The 24318-nt window shown below is 43.2% G+C and overlaps 1 protein-coding gene across 1 annotated transcript; it reads left to right on the plus strand.

The window, feature by feature from the left end:
* Window positions 1-4644: 4644 nt before the first annotated feature.
* Window positions 4645-13185, plus strand: F2R (coagulation factor II thrombin receptor). The gene is made up of 2 exons (XM_063320108.1): window positions 4645-4940; window positions 11734-13185. The coding sequence occupies exons 1-2, from the start codon at window positions 4853-4855 to the stop codon at window positions 12924-12926; spliced, it is 1281 nt and encodes a 426-aa protein (XP_063176178.1). The 5' UTR covers window positions 4645-4852; the 3' UTR covers window positions 12927-13185.
* The last annotated feature ends 11133 nt before the right edge of the window (window positions 13186-24318 follow it).

Genomic DNA, 24318 nt, shown 5'->3' on the forward strand with positions numbered 1-24318 from the left:
TGACTAAGCTTGATTGTCCTCACAGTACACTTTGTGAAGGTTGTTCAGCAGTGAAGACTTCATGGCCTTTATGCCGTTGAACATGATGATGATTTTGCTGATGAACTATCAATTATATTTACAGAGCAAAAGTGTGTACAGTAGATAATGTGATAAATATATAAACCAGATATTTCCTACTTTCACTTCCCTTGTGATGAACATTTTAAAATACGGATAGTGAGGCATTCTGGAACGCTTTTTAAAAGCAAATATTAAACAAGTGTTCATTCTGAAGGTGGAATAAAACACTGAACAGTCAGTGGCAGATACACAGACTATGAGTTTAGTTGGTATACTGACCTGTATTATACAAGCTGAAAAAAATGATTACACTTACTAGACGCATTCATCTATGCATGGCATTAAATTCAAACACTTGACCACTTTAAAACAGCTAATATCCCTAATTAAAAGATAAACAGCTCCTACATGCTTCCATTTTTCTTCTAGCTAGTTATGTATAAACCACTTTAACGTGACATAAATGCTGCAGTATTAATACCTGTGATGACTTAAAATAGCTGCATGGGAAGATGAAAGCAAGCACTTTACTTTTACTTCCATAGGAGATAAATGAGTTGTACTTGAATATTAATTAAACTCAGAATCTTTTGTCCGCCCCCCCCCCCCTTTTTTTTTCTCCTGTAACAGGCTTGACTAATCCCTACGTATTTTTGAAAAAATTGTAGCTAAGCAGGTAAGTCTGCACAGGTGGGATGTTGATCCTACGACCAGACCTTTGAGGTAATGTGTCAAAAGCCTGGAGTTCTGCTGGTGAGACATACTAGAGCCCCCCAGCCTTTGCAGAAGTCAGTCACTTCTGGATATGCTGTCTTGCGTTACACGCTTGACACACCTAGTGACTGCTTAGTTCTAATGCAAACACCATGTTCCTCAGTTATTTCCTGATGTACACAAGCTTATGAAAGCTTATTTGGTCCCCAGGTAACAACGTCTATGAAAGGTACAGTCTGTGTGCTAGCGCTCACCTTTTCCAACCATTTCTTGGGCTTCCTGCTCTTCTAGTGCACATCAAAGAGTAATTTCCATTTCATTTCTTTAAACTCCTTTAGAAGCTTTTTTTTCTTAATTAACTATTTCAGTTTAGGGCCTTGTCACTGAACAAATAATGAACACTGCTAAACAGGACTGACGACAATGATTCTTACCTAAATGTAAGATTGACGGTAATACCAAGTACCATGCAAACGAGCAAAGTAATCCTCTGCCCACCCACTGCTGTCCTATGCTGCCGACAGCTACTAAATACGACAAAAAAAGAAAGGGGCTTTTTGGAGGCTGCTGTAAGCTGCAATTTAGGGTCTTCAAGGTTTGATTGGACTTGATGAAACCACTTTTCATTCATGAAACAGTCATGTGGAAAGACTTGCATTGCTGGTGCAAAACCTGAGGAAAATGCCAGTACAGCTGAATAGAGACCATGCATCGTTGTCACCACAGGTGGCATGCCTATCTCTCAACTTTGTCTTCCTTAACCAGTGGTAGTGAAAGGAAATTATAGTAGGCAGTAGGCTTAGCCTGTTAGCCCTGCAGTTTGCATTTTTCTACCGCATGTCCTTAGAGTTGACTAAGAGTACTTGGCAGCTAACTTAGAATGGGTAAGTTCCAAAATAAAATGATGGGGCTCTGAAGATCCAAAACTGTCCAGAAAACTGGAGAACAGCATCTTTCTTTGGCCAAGCAGACAGAAACACCATCACAAGCAACAGCTTTGTGCTGTTTCACTTTGCGCTGATCTGCAAACCTTCTTCTTTAGCTCTTTTTTTTTTTAAAAGAATACAGGAGCAATGCAACAAACTGCCCTCTAACAGCAAATCCAAAGAGTGACAGTCACATCTCATTTTAAAAAAGTTCATAACTAGATATACAACCCTCTTCCTGGAAGCCTGGTTTTGCTTCTGAGATATGCTTCTAACCTCATCCTGTTTGAGCAGTCACTAGCCACCCGGGACATGCCAGGATAATCAGTGTATTAAACAGCAGGAAGATGGCTCCTTCCCCAGACACTAATGATGTAGCAATCTTACTACAATAGTTGTAGACTTTTTTTGGTAGACCTAGTGTGTTTAACAGGAATGAATTTTTGTCCTGCAACATGCTTCTACTGAAAAACAAAGCTCTGAAAAAAGTCTAAGAAGTAGAATTAAAAAGTGCTAACAGGTAAAAAGCCTTAGAAGTCATGAACTCTTCACCTCTGTTACAATTAGTTTATCTACAGATGAAGCAGCAAGATGACTTGCATAGCTACAGGAGGCAAAAAATAACTTAAATTTGGTTCCCATATGCAGACAAAATTTAACGAACAGGGGCTTGGTCTCTTTTATTCACTTCCTATATTTACAGTAATCTAATTTACGAAGATTAAAGGACATAGATACTCCCTGCAGTTCAATCTGAGTTTCACAGAATCACAGAATGGTAGGGGTTGGAAGGGACCTCTGGAGATCATCTAGTCCAACTCCTTGCCAGAGCAGGGTCACCTACAGCAGGTTGCACAGGAAGGAGTCCAGGTGGGTTTTGAATGTCTCCAGAGTTGGAGAAGACTCCGCCACCTCTCTGGGCAGCCTGTTCCAGTGCTCTGACACCCTCAGGGTAAAGAAGTTCCTCCTCATGTTTAGGTGGAACTTCCTGTGCTCAAGTTTGTGCCCACTGCCTCTTGTCCTGTCACTGAGCACCACTGAAAAGAGCCTGGCCCCATCCTCCTGACACCCACCCTTGAAGTATTGATAAGTGTTGATAAGGTCCCCCCTCAGCCGTCTTTTTTCCAGACTGAAGAGACCCAAATCCCTCAGCCTTTCTTCATAAGAGAGGTGCTCCAGTCCCCTACTCATCTTGGTAGCCCTTTGCTGCACCCTCCCCAGCAGTTCCCTGCCCTTCTTGAACTGGGGAGCCCAGAACTGGACACAGTACTCCAGGTGCGGCCTCACCAAGGCAGAGTAGAGGGGGAGGATGACCTCCCTCCACCTGCTGGCCACACTCTTCTTGATGCCATTTGCCTTCTTGGCCACAAGGGCACATTGCTGGCTCATGGTCATCCTGTTGTCCACCAGGACTCCCAGGTCTCTTTCAGCTGAGCTGCTCTCCAGCAGGTCAGCCCCCAACCTGTACTGGTCCATGGGGTTACTCCTCCCTAGGTGCAGCACCCTACACTTGCCCTTATTGAATTTCATAAGGTTCCTCTCTGCCCAATCTCCAATCTGTCCAGGTCTCTCTGTGTGGCGGCACAGCCTTCTGCTGTGTCAGCCACCCCTCCCAGCTTTGTGTCACCAGCAAACTTGCTGAGGGTGCACTCCATCCCTTCATCCAGGTCATTGACGAATATATTGAAGAGGACTGGACCCAGTACTGACCCCTGGGGAACACCACTTGTCACTGACCTCCAACTAGACTGTGCCCCTAATCACGACCCTCTGAGCTCTGTCTTTCAACCAGTTTTCTGTCCACCCCACTGTCCATTCATCTAACCCACACTTCCTAAGCTTCCCTGTGAGGATGCTGTGGGAGACCGTGTTGAATGCCTTGCTGAAGTCAAGGTAGACATCCACCGCCCTCCCCTCATTTATCCATCCAGTCATGCCATCGTAGAAGGCTATCAGATTAGTCAGACATGATTTCCCCTTGGTGCTTCTGCAATAATAAAGGCACTTCATACATACGAACAAATTCTAAATGGAGCTTACACACAGACACTTTTTTTGTCTGTATTACTGTAAACAGAAGGATATACAGTTGAGAATGGAACAGCATACCCTAGCAAACCAGAGTGCCTACTTGTAAAGCTTTTGACTGTGTTATAGGCCTAAGAAATACAGACCACTCAAACCACCAGTGGAGTAAGTATTTTCAAAAAAAGGAGCCTAAATAATAGCTCTGAAGTTAGCAAAATATCCTCCTCTATAGATTTCACATAGGTTTCAGTTCAACCAGGTCTTGATTCACGAGCAGCTCTGAAGCACAGAACGAGCTTTGCTCCCAGGCAAGGCACGTGCCACTGGAGCTCAGGAGTGGCACCAGTTCCTCTGGGGTCTTGCAACAACAGACACGAGGATGGCAAAGGTGGGTAATGAATCGCTTTTGGGTTGTCCTGTATTTGTAAAGCAGTCAGCCTACTGAACCCATGCAATACAAGCTTGATGCTGTCTACTTTATACAAAGGAAATCTATGAATTAAGGAGCTTTTCTGAAGGAGCGTGATCTTTCATTTATGAGTAACACAACGATTTCTACTGGCCGTGTAACCGTGCTCCCGTGGGGCACTACCAATCTGGACTGCACAAAGACAATTCGGCAAACTCCGCTCGGACTGATTCCTTGAGAAAGGCCCTTTCTTCCGCACCTCCTGCCTCCCCGCCCTGCCCGAGCCCACGACCCCATCCCCATTCCCCAGCTGGGCGCCGCCGCTTTCCGCTGCCGTTTTCGGCGGGGCGGGGGTCGCCTGTTGGCCGGGCTGCTGTGCTGCGGGGGCGGGACGCTCTGCCCTGCCCTCCGAGGCCCGGCTGTCCTCCCCGCCCCCGCGGCGGGGCAGCTCGGAGCCCCCCCTCTCCGCCGGGGCGGCGCGGCAGGAAGGCGGTCGCCCCCCCCCCGTTCTCTCCCCCGCCGCCGGAGGAAGCCTCGGCGGCCCTGGGGCGGCCCTTCCTCATCCTCCCGGCGGTGGCCAGCCGCCGCGCCTCGGCTGCGCTCGCGTCCCCCTGCGCCGGACGGACGGACGGACGGACGGACGGACGGAGTAGCGGAGGGAGCTCTCCGCGCCCCCCCACCCCCTTCCCCGCCCCGGCTCGGCTCGGCGGCCATGGGGCCGGGGGCGCTGGCCGCGCTGCTCTGCGCCCTGACGCTGCTGGGCTGCCCGCCGCCCGCCGCCGCCGCCACCGCCCGCCCCGGTGAGTCGCCGCCGACGGGGAGGCTGACGGGGGTCGGTCGGGAGGGGAGGGGAGGGGAGGAGAGGGCGGGCTGAGCGCTCCCGTTGCGGGTGGGGTCCCCCGGGAAGCGGTGTCCGGGCGGCCCGGGGTGCGCCGAGCGAGGAGCCCGGACCCCCGGCGAGCTGCGGCACCGCCGTGCGCCTTGGCAGAGGGGAATAAATGAAGAAAACACGCGTTAGCCCACAGCGCCGTGGGGCTGCACGTAGCCAGGTCAAGAGGCTCCTGCTTTGAAGTTTTAACTGGCGCTTAGGATGGAGTTTCCGTCGGCGCTCTGTGAAACGCTGCTCCAGGCTCGTTCTCATAGCAGCGGCAAGAGAACAGGCCACAACACAAAGGTAGCCTGGGCAAGGCAAAGTCTGACAGATACTTTTTGAGAACTATTTTTTTTTTTGATAAAGGCAATGTCATAGATCTGAGAAAGACGCAATGCCACGGGTATGGTTATTGATGGTGAAGAAAGGTTTACAGTTATCCCATCTCTAAGGAGACAGCCACGCAATCGCAAGTTACGATGGAAAGAAGTGACCAGGCTGGTGAGACATGCTGGTGGACTTCCTTAAAAAACTAGCATTGACTTTGGTTAACAACTTCAGAAGATAGAGTGCCAGCTGAATTTGTAGGTTGTGCAAAGTTTGGAAGACCTGCCAACACAGAATAGTTCAGAATAGCCACCCCACGTAGATAATCTTCATGGTTATTCAATTAGAAATAGTACTAATAGCAGCGCTATAACTGGTGAGACCATGGATCCGTCTAGCTCAGAGCTTGTCAGACAATGCAGATGCTGAGAGAAGGGAGGTAAGAGAAGACATGCATGCATGTAACCTTCCAGTTTCTGGTAGGGGTACAACAGTACAAAGGGCAAGATTATGCATTTAGAGATTACACTGTTTTTTTCTGTAAAATTCAGTTTAACATTTTTTTGAATCACATAGTGATCACAGTGCTGCGGTTCAAATAACTCATCCCCATGAGATGCCTGCTGGAAAGACTCAGTTCAAGCTCTATGTACAGAAAAGGGCTGATTTGAGGAACAATTTCAGAGCATGGCATTATTTGATGGCTAAAATGAAGGCTGAAAGGGGACAGAGCTATTGTTTGTAATGATGCTGGGGGGAGACGTATCAGAAGGGGCAAATAATTTTGGCTGAACAACTTTTTGGCACAAAGATAAGTGTCCTTGAAGAGATCACAGTCATGTCCATATGGGAAGTCTAAGGAAAATGTCCTTATTTAAAAAAAAGCATGGGAAGTGGTGGCAGTGTAAAAGACAAACTATACAAGTTAATTCTAGAAAAAAGATTGTACTGTTGGGTGCTATTCTTCCAGTTTATGGAAACATTCAAACTTGTTTTCCTGCCTTTTGCAATTATAGTCTTCATTAAAAAGCACCCTGAATTACACTATTTATTTGCTGCTTCCTTAGGAAATAATGATTGAAATAGTTACTGTATTACATCATTGAACAAAAAATTCAAAGCAAGTTACTTCATGCGCAGTAGAACTAATAAAGCCTGGCTGTCTGAACACGTCTTCTGCTCTCCTTGTGCTGGCTCCCACTGTAATAATATAATTTCCCCCCTGTCCCAGAGTACCTTCCCTGTTTCCACCACAATTCCCATCACCCATGCACTGCTGTATCCCCAGCTCTGCTCCGCCCTTGCACCTGCGGCTTCTCCCCTGCTTTTCACTTGGTCCTTCAGCATCCGCAGTTACCATGTTACTGGCCTGTGCCGCTCCTGCGGGCAGGTGAAAAAGCAATAGCTTGGCAGTGGGTTGTCGCTAGGTGCTGCCAAGGTGGCTGGCTGAGGTCTCAACCTGCCTGGACTTCCCTGCGTTGGGACACTGATAGCCAGATAGAGAAATGTTACCTTTGCTTGAAGGGAGCACATGTGGTGAAGGAGACTGAGAAAGGCAAGCAAAAAGGAGCAGACATCTGGTTGCAAGAAAACAACACTTCAGGAAAATGCATTCAAATCGCTACTACATTGCTTGTGTAATAAAATAATGAATTCTGTATAAACAGAGATGTGGGCTAAAGAAGATGTTTTAAAGACAATACGGTGTTTATTTTTACAAATGCAAATAATTGTTATCTGTCATAGAAGATTGTGTCTTACCTTGTCTGTCATGCATCTCACATTCTGCTTGTGAGTACCTTGGCCACTGTACTTATGGGCCACTGAGTAATTTAGATTCTAGATGCTTATCACTGAGGATTATACAATGAGGAGATAAGAGAAACCGACTTTTCGTTATAAGCCAGCGGTATGGGTTCAGCTATCATCAGTAATGCCCAGAAATTGGTATTGATTGTTGTCTAGCAGTAAATTGGGAACATATTTAATTGGCTTGTGTAGGAGCCTATTCTTTAGTTTTCCACCTCACAAAGATATCCCTTGGGACATGGGCATTGCCAGCTTGTAACATGCTGTCCAGATTTATGGGTCCACACAAATAGTTTGAAATTTTCTTGTGGAGCACAAGAGTGCTTTTTAAGATTGGTTGAAGCTGTTGTATTTTTTGGTCTCTACTTCTCCTTTCACAGAACAGTATGCATAGTAGCCCTTTGCATATGAAAAGAGATGTAAAAGAAAATTATAACATAGCTCTGTGTTAAAAAAAACAAAAACCAAAAAACCAAAAAACCAAAACCAAAACCACTGGCTTTCAGGGGAAGAAGAAAATACATATGGTGATCATGAGACCAACAATATGTAGTACTTGATGGAAAACAGCACAGTATGAATAGTTAAACATCCCAAACTTACTGAGCTTTCAACATCATTTCTCTATGTCCTTGTTGGAGAATCAGCACAAAGACCACAGGCAGTAAAAGAAAACTTCAGGCAATTTGAGTATTGCACTGATTCTACCTAATTTTTGCCTTTCAGATTCCTTATTGGAAGCAATGAAAAGACTATATGTATATTGTTCAGTGTCCTGACTGCACACCACAAGGATAAAACCTCAATGCTTTATCCTGCTCTTTCTTTGTTCTTGGTTTCTTAGTCCTGTTCTTTCATAGCTATTTAAATTTTACAAGTACTTTGATACAGCTGCTAACTCTTTTGTATCAGCAATGAGAATACTGTTAGTCATAAAAATAGCAATCCACCAGGTTTGACCTCTTCCAAAAGGATCGGATGACAACCTAGCTAAAATAGGATAATAGGATGACTGTTTGAACATTTATGATCATTATACAAGCTTTACCTCTCTTTTCCTAACAGATTATTTGCGTTATTAAAAATCACTTAAGCTGTAGTGAAACGTTTTAGACAAGTGATGTCTACAGCTTTAAAACAGCTGGAAAGGAACATCTGACAGATTCTGGTATAGCTGTAGCTATGTAAGAGTAGTTTTAAAACCTTTTCTGTAGAACTACTGTATTGGATGTCTTGTACTATCCCAGCTTGTAGGTAATGCCTGTTTCCCATTACCGACCCCGGTGTTTATTGTCAAGGTTCATTAAGATCTTTTCAATTAATATGACATCATTTCATCCTCTTCTGTGTCTAAATCTTCTATCACTGGCATTTTCAAATAAACACTGACACAAAAGGAATCCAGAACCTCAGGGCAGTAACTATCTTCCTTTCTGTTTCAGAAAGCATGAAGTGCGCTATTGTTTGTTCTAGTAATACACAGACACTGTGTCATACAAACATACAAGCAGCTTTGCAAAGGAAATAAACTGATATGTGGCTATCAATCTTTTAAATTAAAATAAAACTGAATTTCATCCAGATAGTTTAAATACCCACTCTCTATATTATCAAGTGCAACGAAATAGCAAGTTTGAGGTCTCATTGCATTTTTCCATAGATCTGGCTTTCAAGTAGTACCTCATGTCATCCGAGTTCAAGGTGGGGACATGGACGGAGCACAGGACACAGCGTGGAGGTGTTGCTAACAGCATCAAACTTATACAAAGAACACATAGTTTTCACTAAGTTAAAGTATTATCCCAGAGAATTTTAACTAAGCTAAAATTATTTATGGAATGTTTTTGTTATGAATTATCGTAATAGGATTCTACTTTTAGAAAAGTTTGATAATGGACTAATGCAGACTCTAATAAATCCTTTAATCTAAGAAAGCTGTAAATAAGTTAGCTCCAAGAATTCAGATATAATTAAAATTATTAGTAATGTTCAAGTAACTATAAGTAATAGCTACGACAAAGGTCGGTAGTTGATAAAAGGTAACTGTCCCAATCATCATTTTTTTCCTTTAGCATATTTTCATATCGTTGTAAGTTAGGAATCACTGACAAGAAATGGGTCAGGTTACCACCAAGGGCTTCCACATTAAGTGACTTAACCGCAATCATTAAGGGTCAGTGGGTCTGACTGGTTTGCTCGCTAGTCTGCAGAAAGTGAGGGACTGCAGCAGTGGTAGCTCAGGTGAGGCAGCGCAGGCAAAGCCCTTCAAAGTTCAGAGATACTGGGATGAGAGAGGTACTTGCTGGAAGCACCTCAGTTACCACATCGTGCAGAGGTCATCTTGGTAGTTCAGTTCCTGACTTCAGACACAGGTTTACACTCCCTCTCATCAAGTTCATTTATACCTTTGTTCCCCAAAACCAAGAAAAAATGTCGTCTCTTAATTTGGTTCTCCACACTGTTCTTCAGTGTTAGAGAAATCAAGAAGGACATGTAGACCTTCAGGGACTAGGATCATCATTGTCTTCTGTTTCAGAAATTTAATATTTTAGAAATGACAGTGGAAAAAACATATTCACTGCATTCAAAGTCTTGAAGTCATAAAACTTTTATGTATGGGAGATACCAGAGGTACTGTTCAAGATTTTTCATCACTCTTACTGATGTCAACCATGGAGACAGGCCTCTGGGCGTGAGAAATTAGGGTTTTTTCATTCGAGTGAAATTGCAGTCATCCCAAAAGGAATGAATACCGATGGTGTCAGTTGTGACAGATTTCTATTGCAATGATTGTTAAGTACTGGAAATCACCTATTTGATGTCAGCCACAGGCTGAAAAATTTAACTTGTGCTGCACCTGAACTGCTGAACTAGGGGCTGACTCCTTGAGTCATCCAACTGCTTGGACTAAACTTTTAAAGTAGGGTTAAAGATTAAGGATCTATAGTTTTGCCTTTTGTTAGTGTTTTGTTTTAGACAGCAGAATAGACCCTCATATAAATTGTTTTCATTCCCTTCTGTGCAAACACTGAATCTCACATACTTGTGTAAATTTGTGTTTCAGTAAAAGTACTAAATTGTTCCTACTGCAGTCTATGCAACAAGCTCCCAGGTTGAAATTCTCATCCAGCATCGTTTTTTCTGGCCTGCAGAGGTTGCAATCTAGTCACTTTGCATACGAAAACACTTCCCCTCTTTTGTCCGCTCTGCCCCCAGAATGTTGCTGTGACACAGCATGATACATACAACGCAGCAGCTTTAAAAAAATTCCCGAAATTCCCTACCATACCACTCCTCTGATCTCCCCACACATTCAAGTCTGAATTTCACCAAAATTAAAGCCAGGTGCAGTGCCCTTCTCGCACAGCCTGCGCACAAAGGGAGGTAACTGCCTGATTAAAGCTGTAGCCACTCCTCTCTGCCATCTGCCTCCTTCAGATGCTTTTGTTCTTATCTGCATAAAAAAAATGCTTTGAATTACTGTAGAACGAATAATTGCTTCTAACGAGTAGCATCTTAGATCAGTGAATCATGCCTGTGTACTTTCAGCTCACTGATTTAAGCTAACACACCTTCAGTTTTTATTTTAGTTGTCTAGGATTCAAGCATGATTACTTAAGGAGTAGTAACTCTCTCACTTCCGCCTGCCCATAACACGTTCGAATTACCCTACACTTAAGTAGATTAAGCCGAAGCTGAAAAAGACAGTCTTCCGAAATAAGTCCCCATACAAACAACTTTTCTGAAATAATGTCTAAAATATCTTGCTACATTCAGAAAGCAGAGATACCCTGTCCTGACGCTTTTCTTCTCAGTCACAGCCACTGAAACCCACTGCAGAAGACACAGCTGCAGAGGGAACGCTAGTGGCAGGTTTCAGCAGTGCCCCGAGGGCACACTGGACACATGCTGTCCTCCATGATACGTGCTGTGGGGTAGGAGAAGTAGAACTGGGGAAGTGTTTCAGTGCAAGCTGTGGCTACCAGTCTGATACAAGCAAAAGGTTGATCCGCGTCTGCCTTGAAGACCGCATGCACACTTCTGCCATCTGTCTTGACGGGGGCCGTTAGGTTGACTAAGATATCTCCAACGCACACAGAAATACTCCAATAACTTGATGTTTTAATTGCACCTTCACTTTCTGGTATTTTGGTGACGAGTACTTCTAATGGGAATTTTGTGTATGAATACTAGTATTTATCCCAGCACCTCATTTCTTACAAACTCTATGAAGGGTCTGTCAAAGACAGTTCAAGAGTGGCAATTTATGGTTGTACTTGTGTTGAAGTAGCCCAGAGACCATAGATGAGATTAGGTCCTTAAGCACAAATAGACTCCCTACCATAAAAAGCTTCCAAGCTAAGACATGGGAGATCAAGGAGGACATTTTACCCAAACTTGTAAAATGAACTAAAATAAAAAGGGCTGGACTAACATCCGTGGACAGTCTGCGCTTTGAATCAGGAATTAACCTTATTATTTTGTGTTGCTAATACGATCTTAGCTTTCCTTTTTGACAGATGTTTTCTCTTCCCCATAGCATGTAAATATTTGCTTATTAATCTCAATACTTTCTTATTTTTCAGCCTCCCCATATAACGGCAGCTGGCCACGCATCAGAAGTTTTGTGATGTCTTTTGTACACGAGGATGACCGTATACCTACTGAAGGTGATATTGAAGGTGACTTGGAAGTTGGATCAGGAGCCACCAATCAGACTGGATCGTTCCTACGTGAACAGCTAACGGTGTCAGTGCAAACAGCAAGATACCTCACCAGTCCGTGGCTGACGCGTTTCGTTCCTTCAGTTTACACCTTAGTGCTTGTGCTGAGTCTCCCTCTGAACATTACAGCGATACTCGTGTTCCTGAAAAAAATGAAAATTGAAAAGCCAGCTGTAGTATACATGCTGAATTTGGCCCTTGCAGATGTCCTGTTTGTAAGCGTGCTTCCCTTTAAGATTGCTTATCACTTTTCTGGAAATGACTGGGTTTTTGGACCTCAAATGTGCCGTTTCATCACTGCTGCCTTCTACTGTAACATGTACTGTTCAATAATGCTTATGACGAGCATAAGCTTCGATCGCTTCTTAGCAGTGGTGTATCCCATGCAGTCTCTTGGGTGGCGTACGTTAACGCGTGCCTCGCTGACTTGTTTCATCATATGGCTTGTAGCAGTAACTGGGGTTATACCTTTTCTCATCAGAGAGCAAACGATGGAAATACCCAAGTTAAATATAACTACTTGCCACGATGTGCTAAGAGAATCTGAACTTCACGGCTATTACCTCCACTTCTTCTCCATCTTCTCTTCTGTGTTTTTTGTAGTGCCGTTTATAATTTCTACTGTCTGTTACGTGTGTATCATTCGATGTCTTAGTTCTTCTACCCTTGTTGCAAAACAAAATAAGAAGACCCGCGCCTTGCTCTTGTGTGTGGCTGTTTTTTCTGTTTTTGTTATTTGTTTTGGACCAACAAATGTCCTTCTATTAATTCATTATATCCATTTTTCTTATGACAACAGCTTAGAGTATCTCTACTTTGCCTATCTACTCTGTGTTTGTATCAGCAGTGTGAGCTGTTGCATTGACCCCTTTATTTACTACTATGCTTCTTCTCAGTATCAGAGACAACTTTTCAGTCTCTTCAACTGTAAAAAGACTTTCGATCCTAACAGTAGTAACAGCAGTGGCCAGTCAGTGTCTACCACTAGTAGAAGGGCTACATGCTCTACTAATGTGAATAACAGTGTCTACAGGAAATTGCTAGCAATGCATTGAGATAGCGTGTCTTACGTGTGCTTAATTTTTAGACAATTTCAGACAAAAAAAAGACTGTATTATATCCAAGAAATGCAAAACCTTAAACCAAGTTGTTGTACAGTACATAGTTTTATGGATTCATTATAGTAATGCACAATTCAAATTATAACTCTGTATATGTATAAATATATATATATAGTATATGTAAATAAATTAATGTAGAGGGGAAAAGTAATTTCTCAATAATAGTTGTTGTGTGTTTTTCAAATAAACTCCTTTTTTTCAGACAAATCCTTTGCATTGTTAGTTCAGTTTATTGCAGGAGTTTTATGAAATTCCATTTTAGGATTTTGAGCTGTATCAGGTTGATTAAATTCTTACTTATGGAACCACTCCATCTATCCAGCACTTCCTGAAGAAAATGAAAATATCTTTCTAGGTGTTTTTGGTTTTTTTTTTTCCCATTTGTCATTATTTCTGGAACTATCTGTAAACTTTGTTTTCTTAGCATTATTTTGCATCTTGGACACTACAATGGTTTATTTTACATTTTTATATATTCCACTTCAAAACAGTCTGTATGGTTTTAGGAATGTGAGCAACTGAAAATCAGGTGCTGATCAGTGGAATGTGTCAGGGGATATAATTCTCGGCAGCTAGAATTGCCTTTTATTGTTCATACTATTAGTGTATGCTAAGCATCTTGCTTAGGAATGTGGTATTTTTGACAATTAATTTCACAAAGAAATTGTGAAATTTTATTTCATAATTAATCAATGTTGAATGGCTCTCCAGAAACTATACTGAAAAAGAAAAAATGTTCATCATCTTGCTATGTAGTTTGCAAACGTGTGCCTTTCTGCATATGATTAATCATCATGCACATGTTTAGGACTTGAAAATATTCTTTATCCCTGACAAGTGTGGATGTTTCTTATATTTTACATTGTGTCCACATCTACTAAAATTGCTGTGGTGTAGAGCCCAATAGCTGACTTCATTCTGTATAGCATTCTTTTACAAGGGATGCTAAAGCCAAATAACAGGAATTCGGTTTTAGGAACTAGCATGTAGGTAATAGAACTGTACACGAAAATGGAAATCAAATTAAGTAGGAATTTGGTTAATGTAGGATTTGCCATAGGAATCTGCCAAGACATACAGCAACTGATAAAAGCTGTCTTCAGTCCAGCAGTAGTGATAAGAAACCTAATCTTTCCACATACAGTGTGACAGTGAAAAACTTCTTTCTAACCATGATCTCTTGTTGTTTTTTTTCTGTTCCTTAGTGGACTTAAGGACAATTAAGTATTGTATTACCAGGGTCTCTCTAGATTTTTGTTCTCAAGTATTTGCCACTTTCTAAGTACACAAGCACTAAAAATATATGTATATGTAGTTTGCAAGGCTAAAACCCCACCAATGTTAATAAGACATATTGTTACATTCTCATTTTGTCTAGTACCATATTAGGGGTGCTTTTGGTTTTCAACAAAATCCAAATGCATCTTAAAATTATGATTACCTGCTTCTTGCTGGCAGAAAAAATTACCTCTGTGCTTCCTGTAGTTACAGGCTGGGAGACTGTTTTTAGATCTATTACATAGTTGAGATGTGTTTCAATGTCGTGATATTTTGTTTCCGTGATAGTGGTTTATTTTTAGGTAGCCAAAAGAGACCACTAGTCTGCTTTGCAAGGGGCAGTATTACCTGCTAGGAGGGAAGAAAATGTACGTGAGAAACAGCTTGGCAATCACAGCGATTATTTACTTCTTTTTTCTCTGTGGTTGGGTTGTTTCTCTTGTAACCTCTGTGTGCTCAAGAACATTTGCAAATGAGCAACTTCTTCCTACCTTGTAGGATGAAAAAATGAGCGGGCTGAACACAGCTGTTTATCCTTGTGGCTAAGAACATCAACAAAGATCCTGAATAAGAATGCCTAAAAAAAGACTTTATGCACGTTTGTAAACCAGTGTCACAGCTCTGCCACGCACACTGCTGAAGTTGTTTGCTGATGGTTCTGACTTGCATGCAAATGAAAAAAAAAAAAGAAAACACAAAAAAGAAAAAAAGGAAAGTCAGTTACAACAGAACTCAAATAAAAAGGACTCACAAAGCTAATCAGACTTCTTGGTAACTAGCTGAAGTGCTGAAGCTGCATTTGGAAAGTATGTTGCCTAAGTATGTTTGAAAATGCAACGCTTGACAGGCTTGAGAAGTGGCCCTGTGTGAACCTCATGAGGTTCACCAAGGCCAAGTGCAGGGTCCTGCACCGGGGTCAGGGCAACCCCCAGTATCAGTACAGGCTGGGGGATGAAGGGATTGAGAGCAGCCCTGAACAGAAGGACTTAGGGGCACTGGTGGATGAAAAGCTGGATATGAGCTGACAACATGCATTCACAGCCCAGAAAGCCAACCGTATCCTGGGCTGCATCAGGAGAAGTGTTGCCAGCAGGTTGAGGGAGGTGATTCTGCCCCTCTACTCTGCTCTGGTGAGACCCCACCTGGGGTACTGCATCCAGCTTTGGGGCCCTCAGCACAGGAGAGACATGGACCTATCGCAGTGAGTCCAGAGGAGGGCCACAAAAATGATCAGAGGGCTGGAGCACCTCTCCTACGAGGACAGGCTGAGAGAGTTGGGGTTGTTCAGCCTGGAGAGGAGAAGGCTGCAGGGAGACCTTATTGCAGCCTTTCAGTACTTAAAAGGGGCTTATAAGAAAGATGGGGACAAACTTTTTGCTAGGGTCTGTAGCAGTAGGACAAGTGTCAATGGCTTTAAACTGAAAGAGGGTAGATTCAGACTAGATATAAGGAAGAGATTTTTTACAATGAGGGTGACGAGACACTGGAAAGGTTGCCCAGAGAGGTGGTAGATGCCCCATCCCTGGAAACATTCAAGGTCAGGTTGGACGGGGCTCCGAGCAACCTGATCTAGTTGAAGATGTCCCTGCTCATTGCAGGAGGTTGGACTAGACAATCTTTAAAGGTCCTTCCAACCCAAACCATTCAATGATACATGCATAGGCATCCTACTTACATTGATGCATTGCAAGTACTCTAGGAAGCTTTTTGCTAGCCTGCAAATGCATGTTTCTGCTACATATGCAGATGTGAATGACAAGTCAATTGCCACACAGCATAATAGTTGCTAAAACATACAGCAAATATCACCTTTTCATAGCAAGGGGAGCATTAACAGTTATTCCTTCTTTTAAGCTCCCACAGCTAGTGTCACACCTTTGCTTTCTGTTAGTATTTTGTTGAGGCTTCAGCCTGATCGGATTGCAAAAACACACAAACTGATATGTGACTGGGGGAGTCTCATACCAAGGCAATGGCACCTCAGCTCTTACTGAATTTGGCATATCTTTGCAACCAGTTAGTTGGAACAGGCTACAGTTCTCACTGTCTGCTTTTGCTGCTGTATTTGATGGCAAATTTGATGCTGTATTTGATGCTCAAGCAGCAGCAGTCTACGGAGCCAATCTCAGGCACAAACAGCACTTGCAAAACAGGTTATAACTGCTGAGCATGGCCATGCAGCAAAGCACAATGTGGAAATGTTTTGAGGAAACTGAACAAGAAACGTACCACAATTTAGACCGACATGCTTTAGCTAACAGGAAAAGCTAACCATCTCTTCATGCTTGATGCACCCTTGCACTGCTAGATGGGTAAGAAAATGAATGGCTTGTTTCAAGGGGAAGGGCAAGGAGTCAAAATCTGACCAAAAGAAATGAAACCCATCGATGTTACATGCTGTTTCACACATACATTCTCCTCCACCTCATTCTTTCTTTTCTTTCGTAATGTTGGGGCTAAGCAGCATAATTTTCTGTATGAAGCAAGCTAACAAACATGTACCAAATAACATTTGGAGATGAGAAGGTGTCAGGCACTAAACATGCATTTGAAAGCTTGCTAATGTTCCAGATATGCCAGCTTCATGTTGTGGCAATATTGGCAGGGGCAAGATTTGTAATCAGTGTCATCCCTATCGGCAAAACACCTCAAATAGTGGCTGTCATTAGTCTAATTTATTTCACAGGGGAAGGTTTGCTTCATTTAGCATGACAAGGATTTTGCAGGGATTGGCACATTCACACTAGAGGCATTTTACCAGTTAACGCCAAGCATGCATCTGCCTTACAACCTGCTCACTGCTGCTTGACTGCAGACAAAGTATGGTCCGCTGGCTGTTAGCCCTGTTTCCCTATTTAGTTGACTCCTACCCAGAAATGTGAGCATGGCTGCAACGTGTGTTCACGATGTTTTGCATCAGGCAAACCAGATCAGGGCACTGGATCTCTGCCTACTTGAGACAGGATCCAGCAATGGAAAAAGAGTACAAGCCAGCTAGTAGATCACCAGCTATGGCTTCACACCAGAGCTCTCCATGAGCCAGGGGAGGAAAGAGAAGGACCTGGTGTGCTGGGTGCAATATTTAAGTAAATTCCTGGGTAAGGCCTTTTTCTATTGATCATCTTGATCTTTTTTTATCTGATCACCGCTTGATCTTGCAAGATGCTGAGCAAATCAAAAAACGAACCTCTCACACATTTAAAATTAATGACCCACCTGAGTGCTTTTTCATTGCATTTGGCGTTTTGCAAGTGGTATAGAAATGGTTTAGTGATAGCTACTAGAGCTGGAGAAACTGAACAAATAACATGCTATAATCCAAGTTAACACTAGAGAGCATTAAAACAACTAGGTGCGGCTGTTTTAATTTGGCTTTTGGGGGAAGAGACCATTAGGAACCAGATCTGAACATCATGCTGAACTGTGAAATACTGATTAGCCCTCTAAACAAACGTGGACTTGGAAAGGTGAAAAAGTATTGGAATTGTGTTGGAAAAGTCGGTGGGATTATTTTAAACAGAACCCGTAAAAAGGTTCAGCAAAGTTTTGGGGAATAATTTTTCTTATCTTTGTGCTACCAGCCTTATTGTAGCAGTGCCCGTAGCACCACAAACAAGCCCCTCTCCTCAAATGCAAGGTGTGACATTTAAAGCATGGCACTAAGCTCAAATGCCCTGCACACAACTCAAGGTCAGAGCTGATAAAATCGACCTACAATGAAAATCTGGCTTGGTGTTCCTCATCAAAATCAAAATGAATGTCACTGAGTAAAATTCACCTTCATTCCATAATAGGCCTGGAAAAGTCACTGGGCTTGCCTTTGTTAGATCAGTTTGGGGGTTTGTGTTAGGAATTTGGGGTCTTCGGGGTTTTTTGTGATGCATTATTACATAATAGAGGCAGCAATCCTTGGGAAGTTCTCAGATAATGTTTTTTCATGCTTGTGGATGGAGCAGCGTGTACCCAGGCAGCAGCAGAGATGGTGCTACAGGGCCTGGGCACAGGCCTCTCCCAGCCCATCCTCCCGCAGGGCTTGCAGCCTGCTCACAACAGCTTGCCATGTTCGTCCCTTCGACTCAGCTAGAGATGGCAGGCAGGACACTGCTGCTTCCCTCAAAAGCCTGAACACAGAAAAGGAAAATAATTGAATAGACTTTTAGAGTCAGATTATCTATAAATATTTTATCACTATTGGGTCCTAATAGTGTTCTTTTTTTCACATATATATATATATATAAAAAATTGAAATTTTTGGCTTATAAAGAGGAATGAGCAAGCACCGTCAGCAATACAGGAAGCAGATTAAGATCCTAAAACCAAACCTTTGAAGTCTCTGTTTCAGCCAGACACAAAAGTCCATTTAGTCCGTTTATACTCCAGTGAGTGTGGACCTTCCCTTGGACCCTGTGTACCTGCTAGACGGGGATACAGTGGTACAGAAGCCAGTGGTACCACTGACAGGAAAAGATGCTGCCAACACATGCTGTGGGAGCCTGCTTCCTTTCCCACAGAACAACACTTAACTGGAAACAGGCATCCAGCTCCAGAGGCTGCGTTTTGTCACTGACACCTCCTACTATAATGTCCTGTTTACTGAAAACTCCCTAAACACTCAGGGTTTCTTGTCCAAGACAATATCCCACACAGTCCTTCTCACCGATTACACTTACAAGTTACAAGGCAAGCTGCCTTGGGGATCTACTTCTAAATTACACGGGTTTTACTGTCAACTACTTAGTTTTTACTCATTACAATTTAACACACTGATTTAAATGGTTCTCTTCTGATATGATTACTCCTCTGATTTTCCTCTTCTCTTTTCTTTTTTACTACAAACAATTTTTACTGCTTATTAAGATCTTTCATTGTTCATCAATATTGTTGCAGACAAACAGAAGATGATGTGGTTTTCCCTGCAGCAAACTCATGGATTTGTAAAGTGATACCACTCACATCTGACATGTTTTCCAGGAACCATAAAATGTGAGAAATTTGTTAAGTTCAAAAATCGAGTCAGCTAGCATAAACAGAATAATTGCATAGCCTGTACGCGGATAAAGCTCTACAGCTGCCTAAAGCACGTGGTACTGAGAACTCGTTCCTGGATGGGGAAGAACAGAGAGGGAGGGAGAAAGCCTGTTCAAATGCTAATAAATGTCCCTCATTCAGAATAATTCCAAGAATATTTTTCTTGCGTGCTTTTCCTATAGGTCACATAAGGAACAAACCTGTGTATCAGTGCTATTTGTAGAATTTCTTTCAATTTATTTTCACAACTTTTTGTCTCCACCTTTGCTGACTCTAAGAGGTGCAATTCTACCCAGCAAAGAATATAATACACCTAGTTAGTTGCCACAGCTTTAATGTCCAAGGAAATGAAAAATACGCTGAAGATTTCTGCTTTTTATCACTCAAACACAAGCTAGGAGTGAGCAAGAAAATAGTGCTCCTACCACTGAATATTGTATTTACAGCAGCTATGAAATTCAGCTCAGATCTCTTACGTTGCTTTAACATTTTTTTTCCTATTTTTATTTGCATATTATCTTTAGTAAAAAATTTTGAAAGGAGGGAGTTATTGCACTTCACTTGCTAGATGAAACCTATTTGTAAATTTGCCGTGACCTATATGGAGATTTTTCATTAAACGGCTAAAATCTTTCTAAGACTTTTATATCTCTGCATCAGAGATACTGAGTTTTATTACTGAAAATTCATTCAAAATTACATTTAAAATGTTAAGACTCTTTAAGAGACAGGCTTATCTAAAAGTATATGATCTCTTGTTAGCCCAACTGATACACTGCGGTGGGGAAAAAAAAAAAAAGACCATGTTTTGTGTAATTTAAACCATTCTGGATAGCTTTCCAGGTTTGTATTTTCTTATCTTAGTTTCTAAACTAAGATCAGTAGTGTAGTAGTACAACTCCTGACATGTTCTGTTAAAGCAGTAAAACTATTTCCTAACTTACAGAATTTTATGGAATTTTACAGAATTTTTTTTCAGAGTTGGAAGGGACCTCTAGAGGTCATCTAGTCCAACTCCCCTGCTGAAGCAGGATTGCCTAGAGCACATTACTCAGGACTGCATCCAGGCAGGTCTTGAAAGTCTCCAGAGAAGGGGACTCCACAACCTCCCTGGGCAGCCTGTTCCACTGCTCTGTCACCCTCACCGTAAAGAAGTTTTTTTCTCATATTTGATCGGAACTTCCTGTGTTCCAGCTTGTGCCCGTTACCCCTCGTCCTGTTACTGGGAATCACTGAAAAGAGTCTGGCTCCATCCTCCTTAAACCCACCCTTTAGATACTTGTAAACGTTAATAAGGTCTCCCCTCAGCCTTCTCTTCTCCAGGCTGAAGAGTCCAGCTCTCTCAGCCTTTCCTCACAATTATGGAAGATGCTCCAATCCCTCAGTCATCTTTGTTGCCCTACGCTGGACTGTCTCTAGTAGTTCCCTGTCTCTCTTGAACTGGGGAGCCCAGAACTGGACACGGTATTTCAGTTGTGGCCTCACCAGTGCAGAGTAGAGGGGGAGAATGACCTCCCTTGACCTGATGGACACACTCTTCCCTATGCAGTCCAGAATTCCATTGGCCCTCTTGGCGACAAGGGCACATTGCTTGCTCATGGATAATTTGCTGTCTACCAAGACCCCCAGATCCTTTTCTTCAGAGCTGCTTTCCAGCAGGTCCACCCCTAACCTATACTGGTGCCTGACATTCTTCCTCCCCAGGCGCAGGACCCTACACTTGTCCTTGTTGAACCTCATTAGGTTCTTCTCTGCTCCGCTCTCCAGCCTGTCCAGGTCACATTGGATGGCAGCACGGCCCTCTGGGGTGTCAACCACCCCACCCAGTTTGGTATCATCAGCGAACTTGCTGAGGATACACTCTGTCCCCTTGTCCAGGTCGTTGATGAATGTTAAACAACACTGGTCCAAGTATTGACCCCTGGGGGACACCACTGGTTACAGGCCTCCAACTCGACCCTGCTCCATTAATCACAACCCTCTGAGTCCTGTCACACAGCCAGCTCTCAATCCACCTCACTGTCCCCTCGTCTAGTCCACATTTCCTCAGTTTCCTAAGGAGAATGTTATGAGAGACAGTGTCAAAAGCCTTGCTGAAGTCAAGGTAGGTGACATCTGCTGCTCTGCCCGCATCCAGCCAACCAGCTATAACATCATAGAAGGCTATGAGATTGGTCAAGCATAATTTACCCTTGGTAAATCCATGCTGAACACTTCCAATAACTTCCTGCTCTTGAACGTGCTTGGATATGACATCCAGAACGAATTGCTCCATTACCTTCCCAGGGACAGAGGTGAGACTTGAAAATCAGTCATCAAGAGCTATTGCTATTTTGAGCAAAATATTTTATCTTTGCTTGATTACACTATCTCCTGTCTGTACTCTAATGAAAAAAGATGTTGTTTTTTTTTCTTTCCTCACCCCCTCCTTCCGGACTAGCACATAAAAACCAAACTGAGCAAAGAGCAGCATCAAGGAGAAGCCACTTCTCCAATCAGGGCTATTTTTTGACACTGTGGGTAAACTGAGGAAGGTATAGAAGTATTGCCCATAGATAAGAGTTTTAGCTCTCTTATGAATATATGGGAAACTCTCCAAAGATATTAGCAGTGTCTTCTTTTAAACTTTTATGTGCTAGCCAGGTGTTTGAGGGAGAGAGGTACCTGTAGTGGCTGGATACTGGAATCGAAACAGGATTTTAAATTTTCTTTAATTGTCATGATTTTCAAAACCATTAAAGAAAGGCCAATCTCTTCTTGCAAAACTAGTGAGAGACTTCTCAGCAGCGCAGGCAGACAATTTGCAGCTGCATTGAGAGCTTCATGTACCCAGCCCAGCACTACCTCCCCAAGCTCAGTCTGGGGACAAGCAGCCCCCAGGCCCCTGGGGACTGTTGGGGTGGCAGCATGTGCCTCTGCAGCTGTGGCTCAGCTGTCCTGATCCTCACGGCCCTTCAGTCGCCCACCTGTGCAAGACTCATGAGCACAGTCACATGTCTAAACTGAGGAGGACGGGGAGGCAGGATGAAGGCAGCCTCCACCTTCCTCCATTCCCACGGCTGAAACTCTCTGCTACAGCCTGGGCTCTCGCATGCAGCAGCGTACAAGCATACACGCACAGCAGGCAAGCCTCTGCCTCACGTTTTTCTGGGGCTCAGGAGCTTGCCCAGCTTCTGGCCCCAAGCACAGAGACAGCCATGCCTGAGGGTGCTTGGGCCAGGCAGAGCCTGGGCTTTCTCTAGCAAATGCAGGGCAAGGATTTTTGCTGCCCCCATTAATAGGAAGGTGCCAGCCTCGCCTGTGCCACAAACCAGGCACAGCTCTTGAGTTTTACAAGACTTCATTAAGATTTAGCCACTCTGGTGAAAGAAAACAGGACTTAGCTTCACAAGACAGCAAATGAGCTTCTCCTGCCTAAAATCACGTGGGTTTGCCCATGTGAGTGACCTTGGATAGGTGAATTTAGCACTTTCCTTTGCTGAGGAATAACCTCTCTCAGTCACGATGCCAAAGACAAAAGCCTAGCTGCCTACAGCTTTCCTTCAGCATCTCATCTTCCTCTGTGAGCAATGTACAAACAGCCAGGTTTACTCCTAACAGGAATAACCTGCATCAGACCTTACCATGGGGGAGGAGGAGGAAGGAACTACATGAGGAGGGTGGGACCACAGAGCTAGGGGTGGCATCACCCTTGGGTTAGTGAACTGGAACAGCCTCCCTGCTGGCCTGGGACCTGAGGGCACACAGGGTAACAGAGCAACCTTACCAAAGGCTGCTGATGTGCAAGAGAATATGCACATGGAGCATGTGCATCTTGCACATGCATCTGGATCATATGCAAGATGGGAACCCACCCTGACAGCCCCAAGCCCAGCATGTACATTTGTATGTGTATGTGGTGTATGTATTAGTCACTTATCAGAGTTTTATTTTAATTCATTGCTGTAACTGTGACAGCAGCACTAACAAGCAGGCATTTCCTGTATTGCTTTCTTAAGTACAGAAACCAGATGTTTTACGAGCCATAACCAAATGTGATCGCTTTTCATAATGACACTGATGAAGATATACAGCCCCACAGATTAAAACCAGGGCTTCTCTAGCAAACCACGAGCTACATTCTGCAGCAATGAGACTGCACGCAACAAAAGGAAGAAGTTTTTAAGGCTGATCTTGCAATATAGTTCACTGGGAACAAATACCAAATGGAAAAACATCTGCAGCTCACTTTTATAAGCAACGTTGAAATATCATGTGTGAAGGTCCTTGCTGGTGGACCTGCTCCTTAAACCCATCAAACAAATGCTTTGTGACAAAAGTAGGGACAAACAGCATTTCTGTCCTTTGTGTAAGAGTTTGCTTAGAGAGTTTTTCACTCTTGCTTGTTGTATTGGACAAGAACCTACTGTAACTGTAACACGTTTTGACCGGAGCATAGTAAGGACAGCTTGATTTGTGCTATGACTGGGGCAAGTTGTTATCACAGCCCTGGTTTTATAAGCAACTTTCAGCATATAGCACATTCGCTGCTTATTCTAAGACCATACTGAGTGTTGCGAGCAGTTCATCTGGAAAGGTACAAATGATGAAGCTGGATGTTTTCTGTGGCAGTCTGTTTTACTACATTAAAAATTTTAATTGCACAAAGATTGAAGTTATTAGCTAGCGAATAGCAGTGTTCTCGATCTATGCTCACAGCTCCTGCTGTTGGGTAGTCTGTGTTCAACCCAGAAAAGCTTTCTAGGCTTTGTTGCTGAGGTTTCTGTTGGAGTCACCACCAACACATTTGCACATATCTTGGTTTTGGTATCATGGGCTTGTGTGTAGGGTGTAGCAGCCAGTTCTATCAAGTATAACTGTTTCTTTAATTGAAGGCAAGTTGTCACACCCTGCAATTTTAGTGAGATTCAGCACAACACAGACCAGCATTGCCAAGTGTGTCATAAACGCTCACTCTGTAATAGCTACTGTAAAATTCACTGCCAGGTAGAAAGCATGACTTCATAACTCTCTAAACACT

The sequence above is a fragment of the Chroicocephalus ridibundus genome, chromosome Z (genome assembly GCF_963924245.1).
Source record: "Chroicocephalus ridibundus chromosome Z, bChrRid1.1, whole genome shotgun sequence".
Taxonomy (NCBI): Eukaryota; Metazoa; Chordata; class Aves; order Charadriiformes; family Laridae; genus Chroicocephalus; species Chroicocephalus ridibundus.

Bases quoted from the DNA above. Each gene is read 5' to 3' on its own strand.
- F2R (XM_063320108.1), top strand. From the start codon at position 4,853: ATGGGGCCGGGGGCGCTGGCCGCGCTGCTCTGCGCCCTGACGCTGCTG. The intron at 4,941-11,733 runs GTGAGTCGCCGC...CTTATTTTTCAG, and splicing joins CGCCGCCACCGCCCGCCCCG to CCTCCCCATATAACGGCAGC.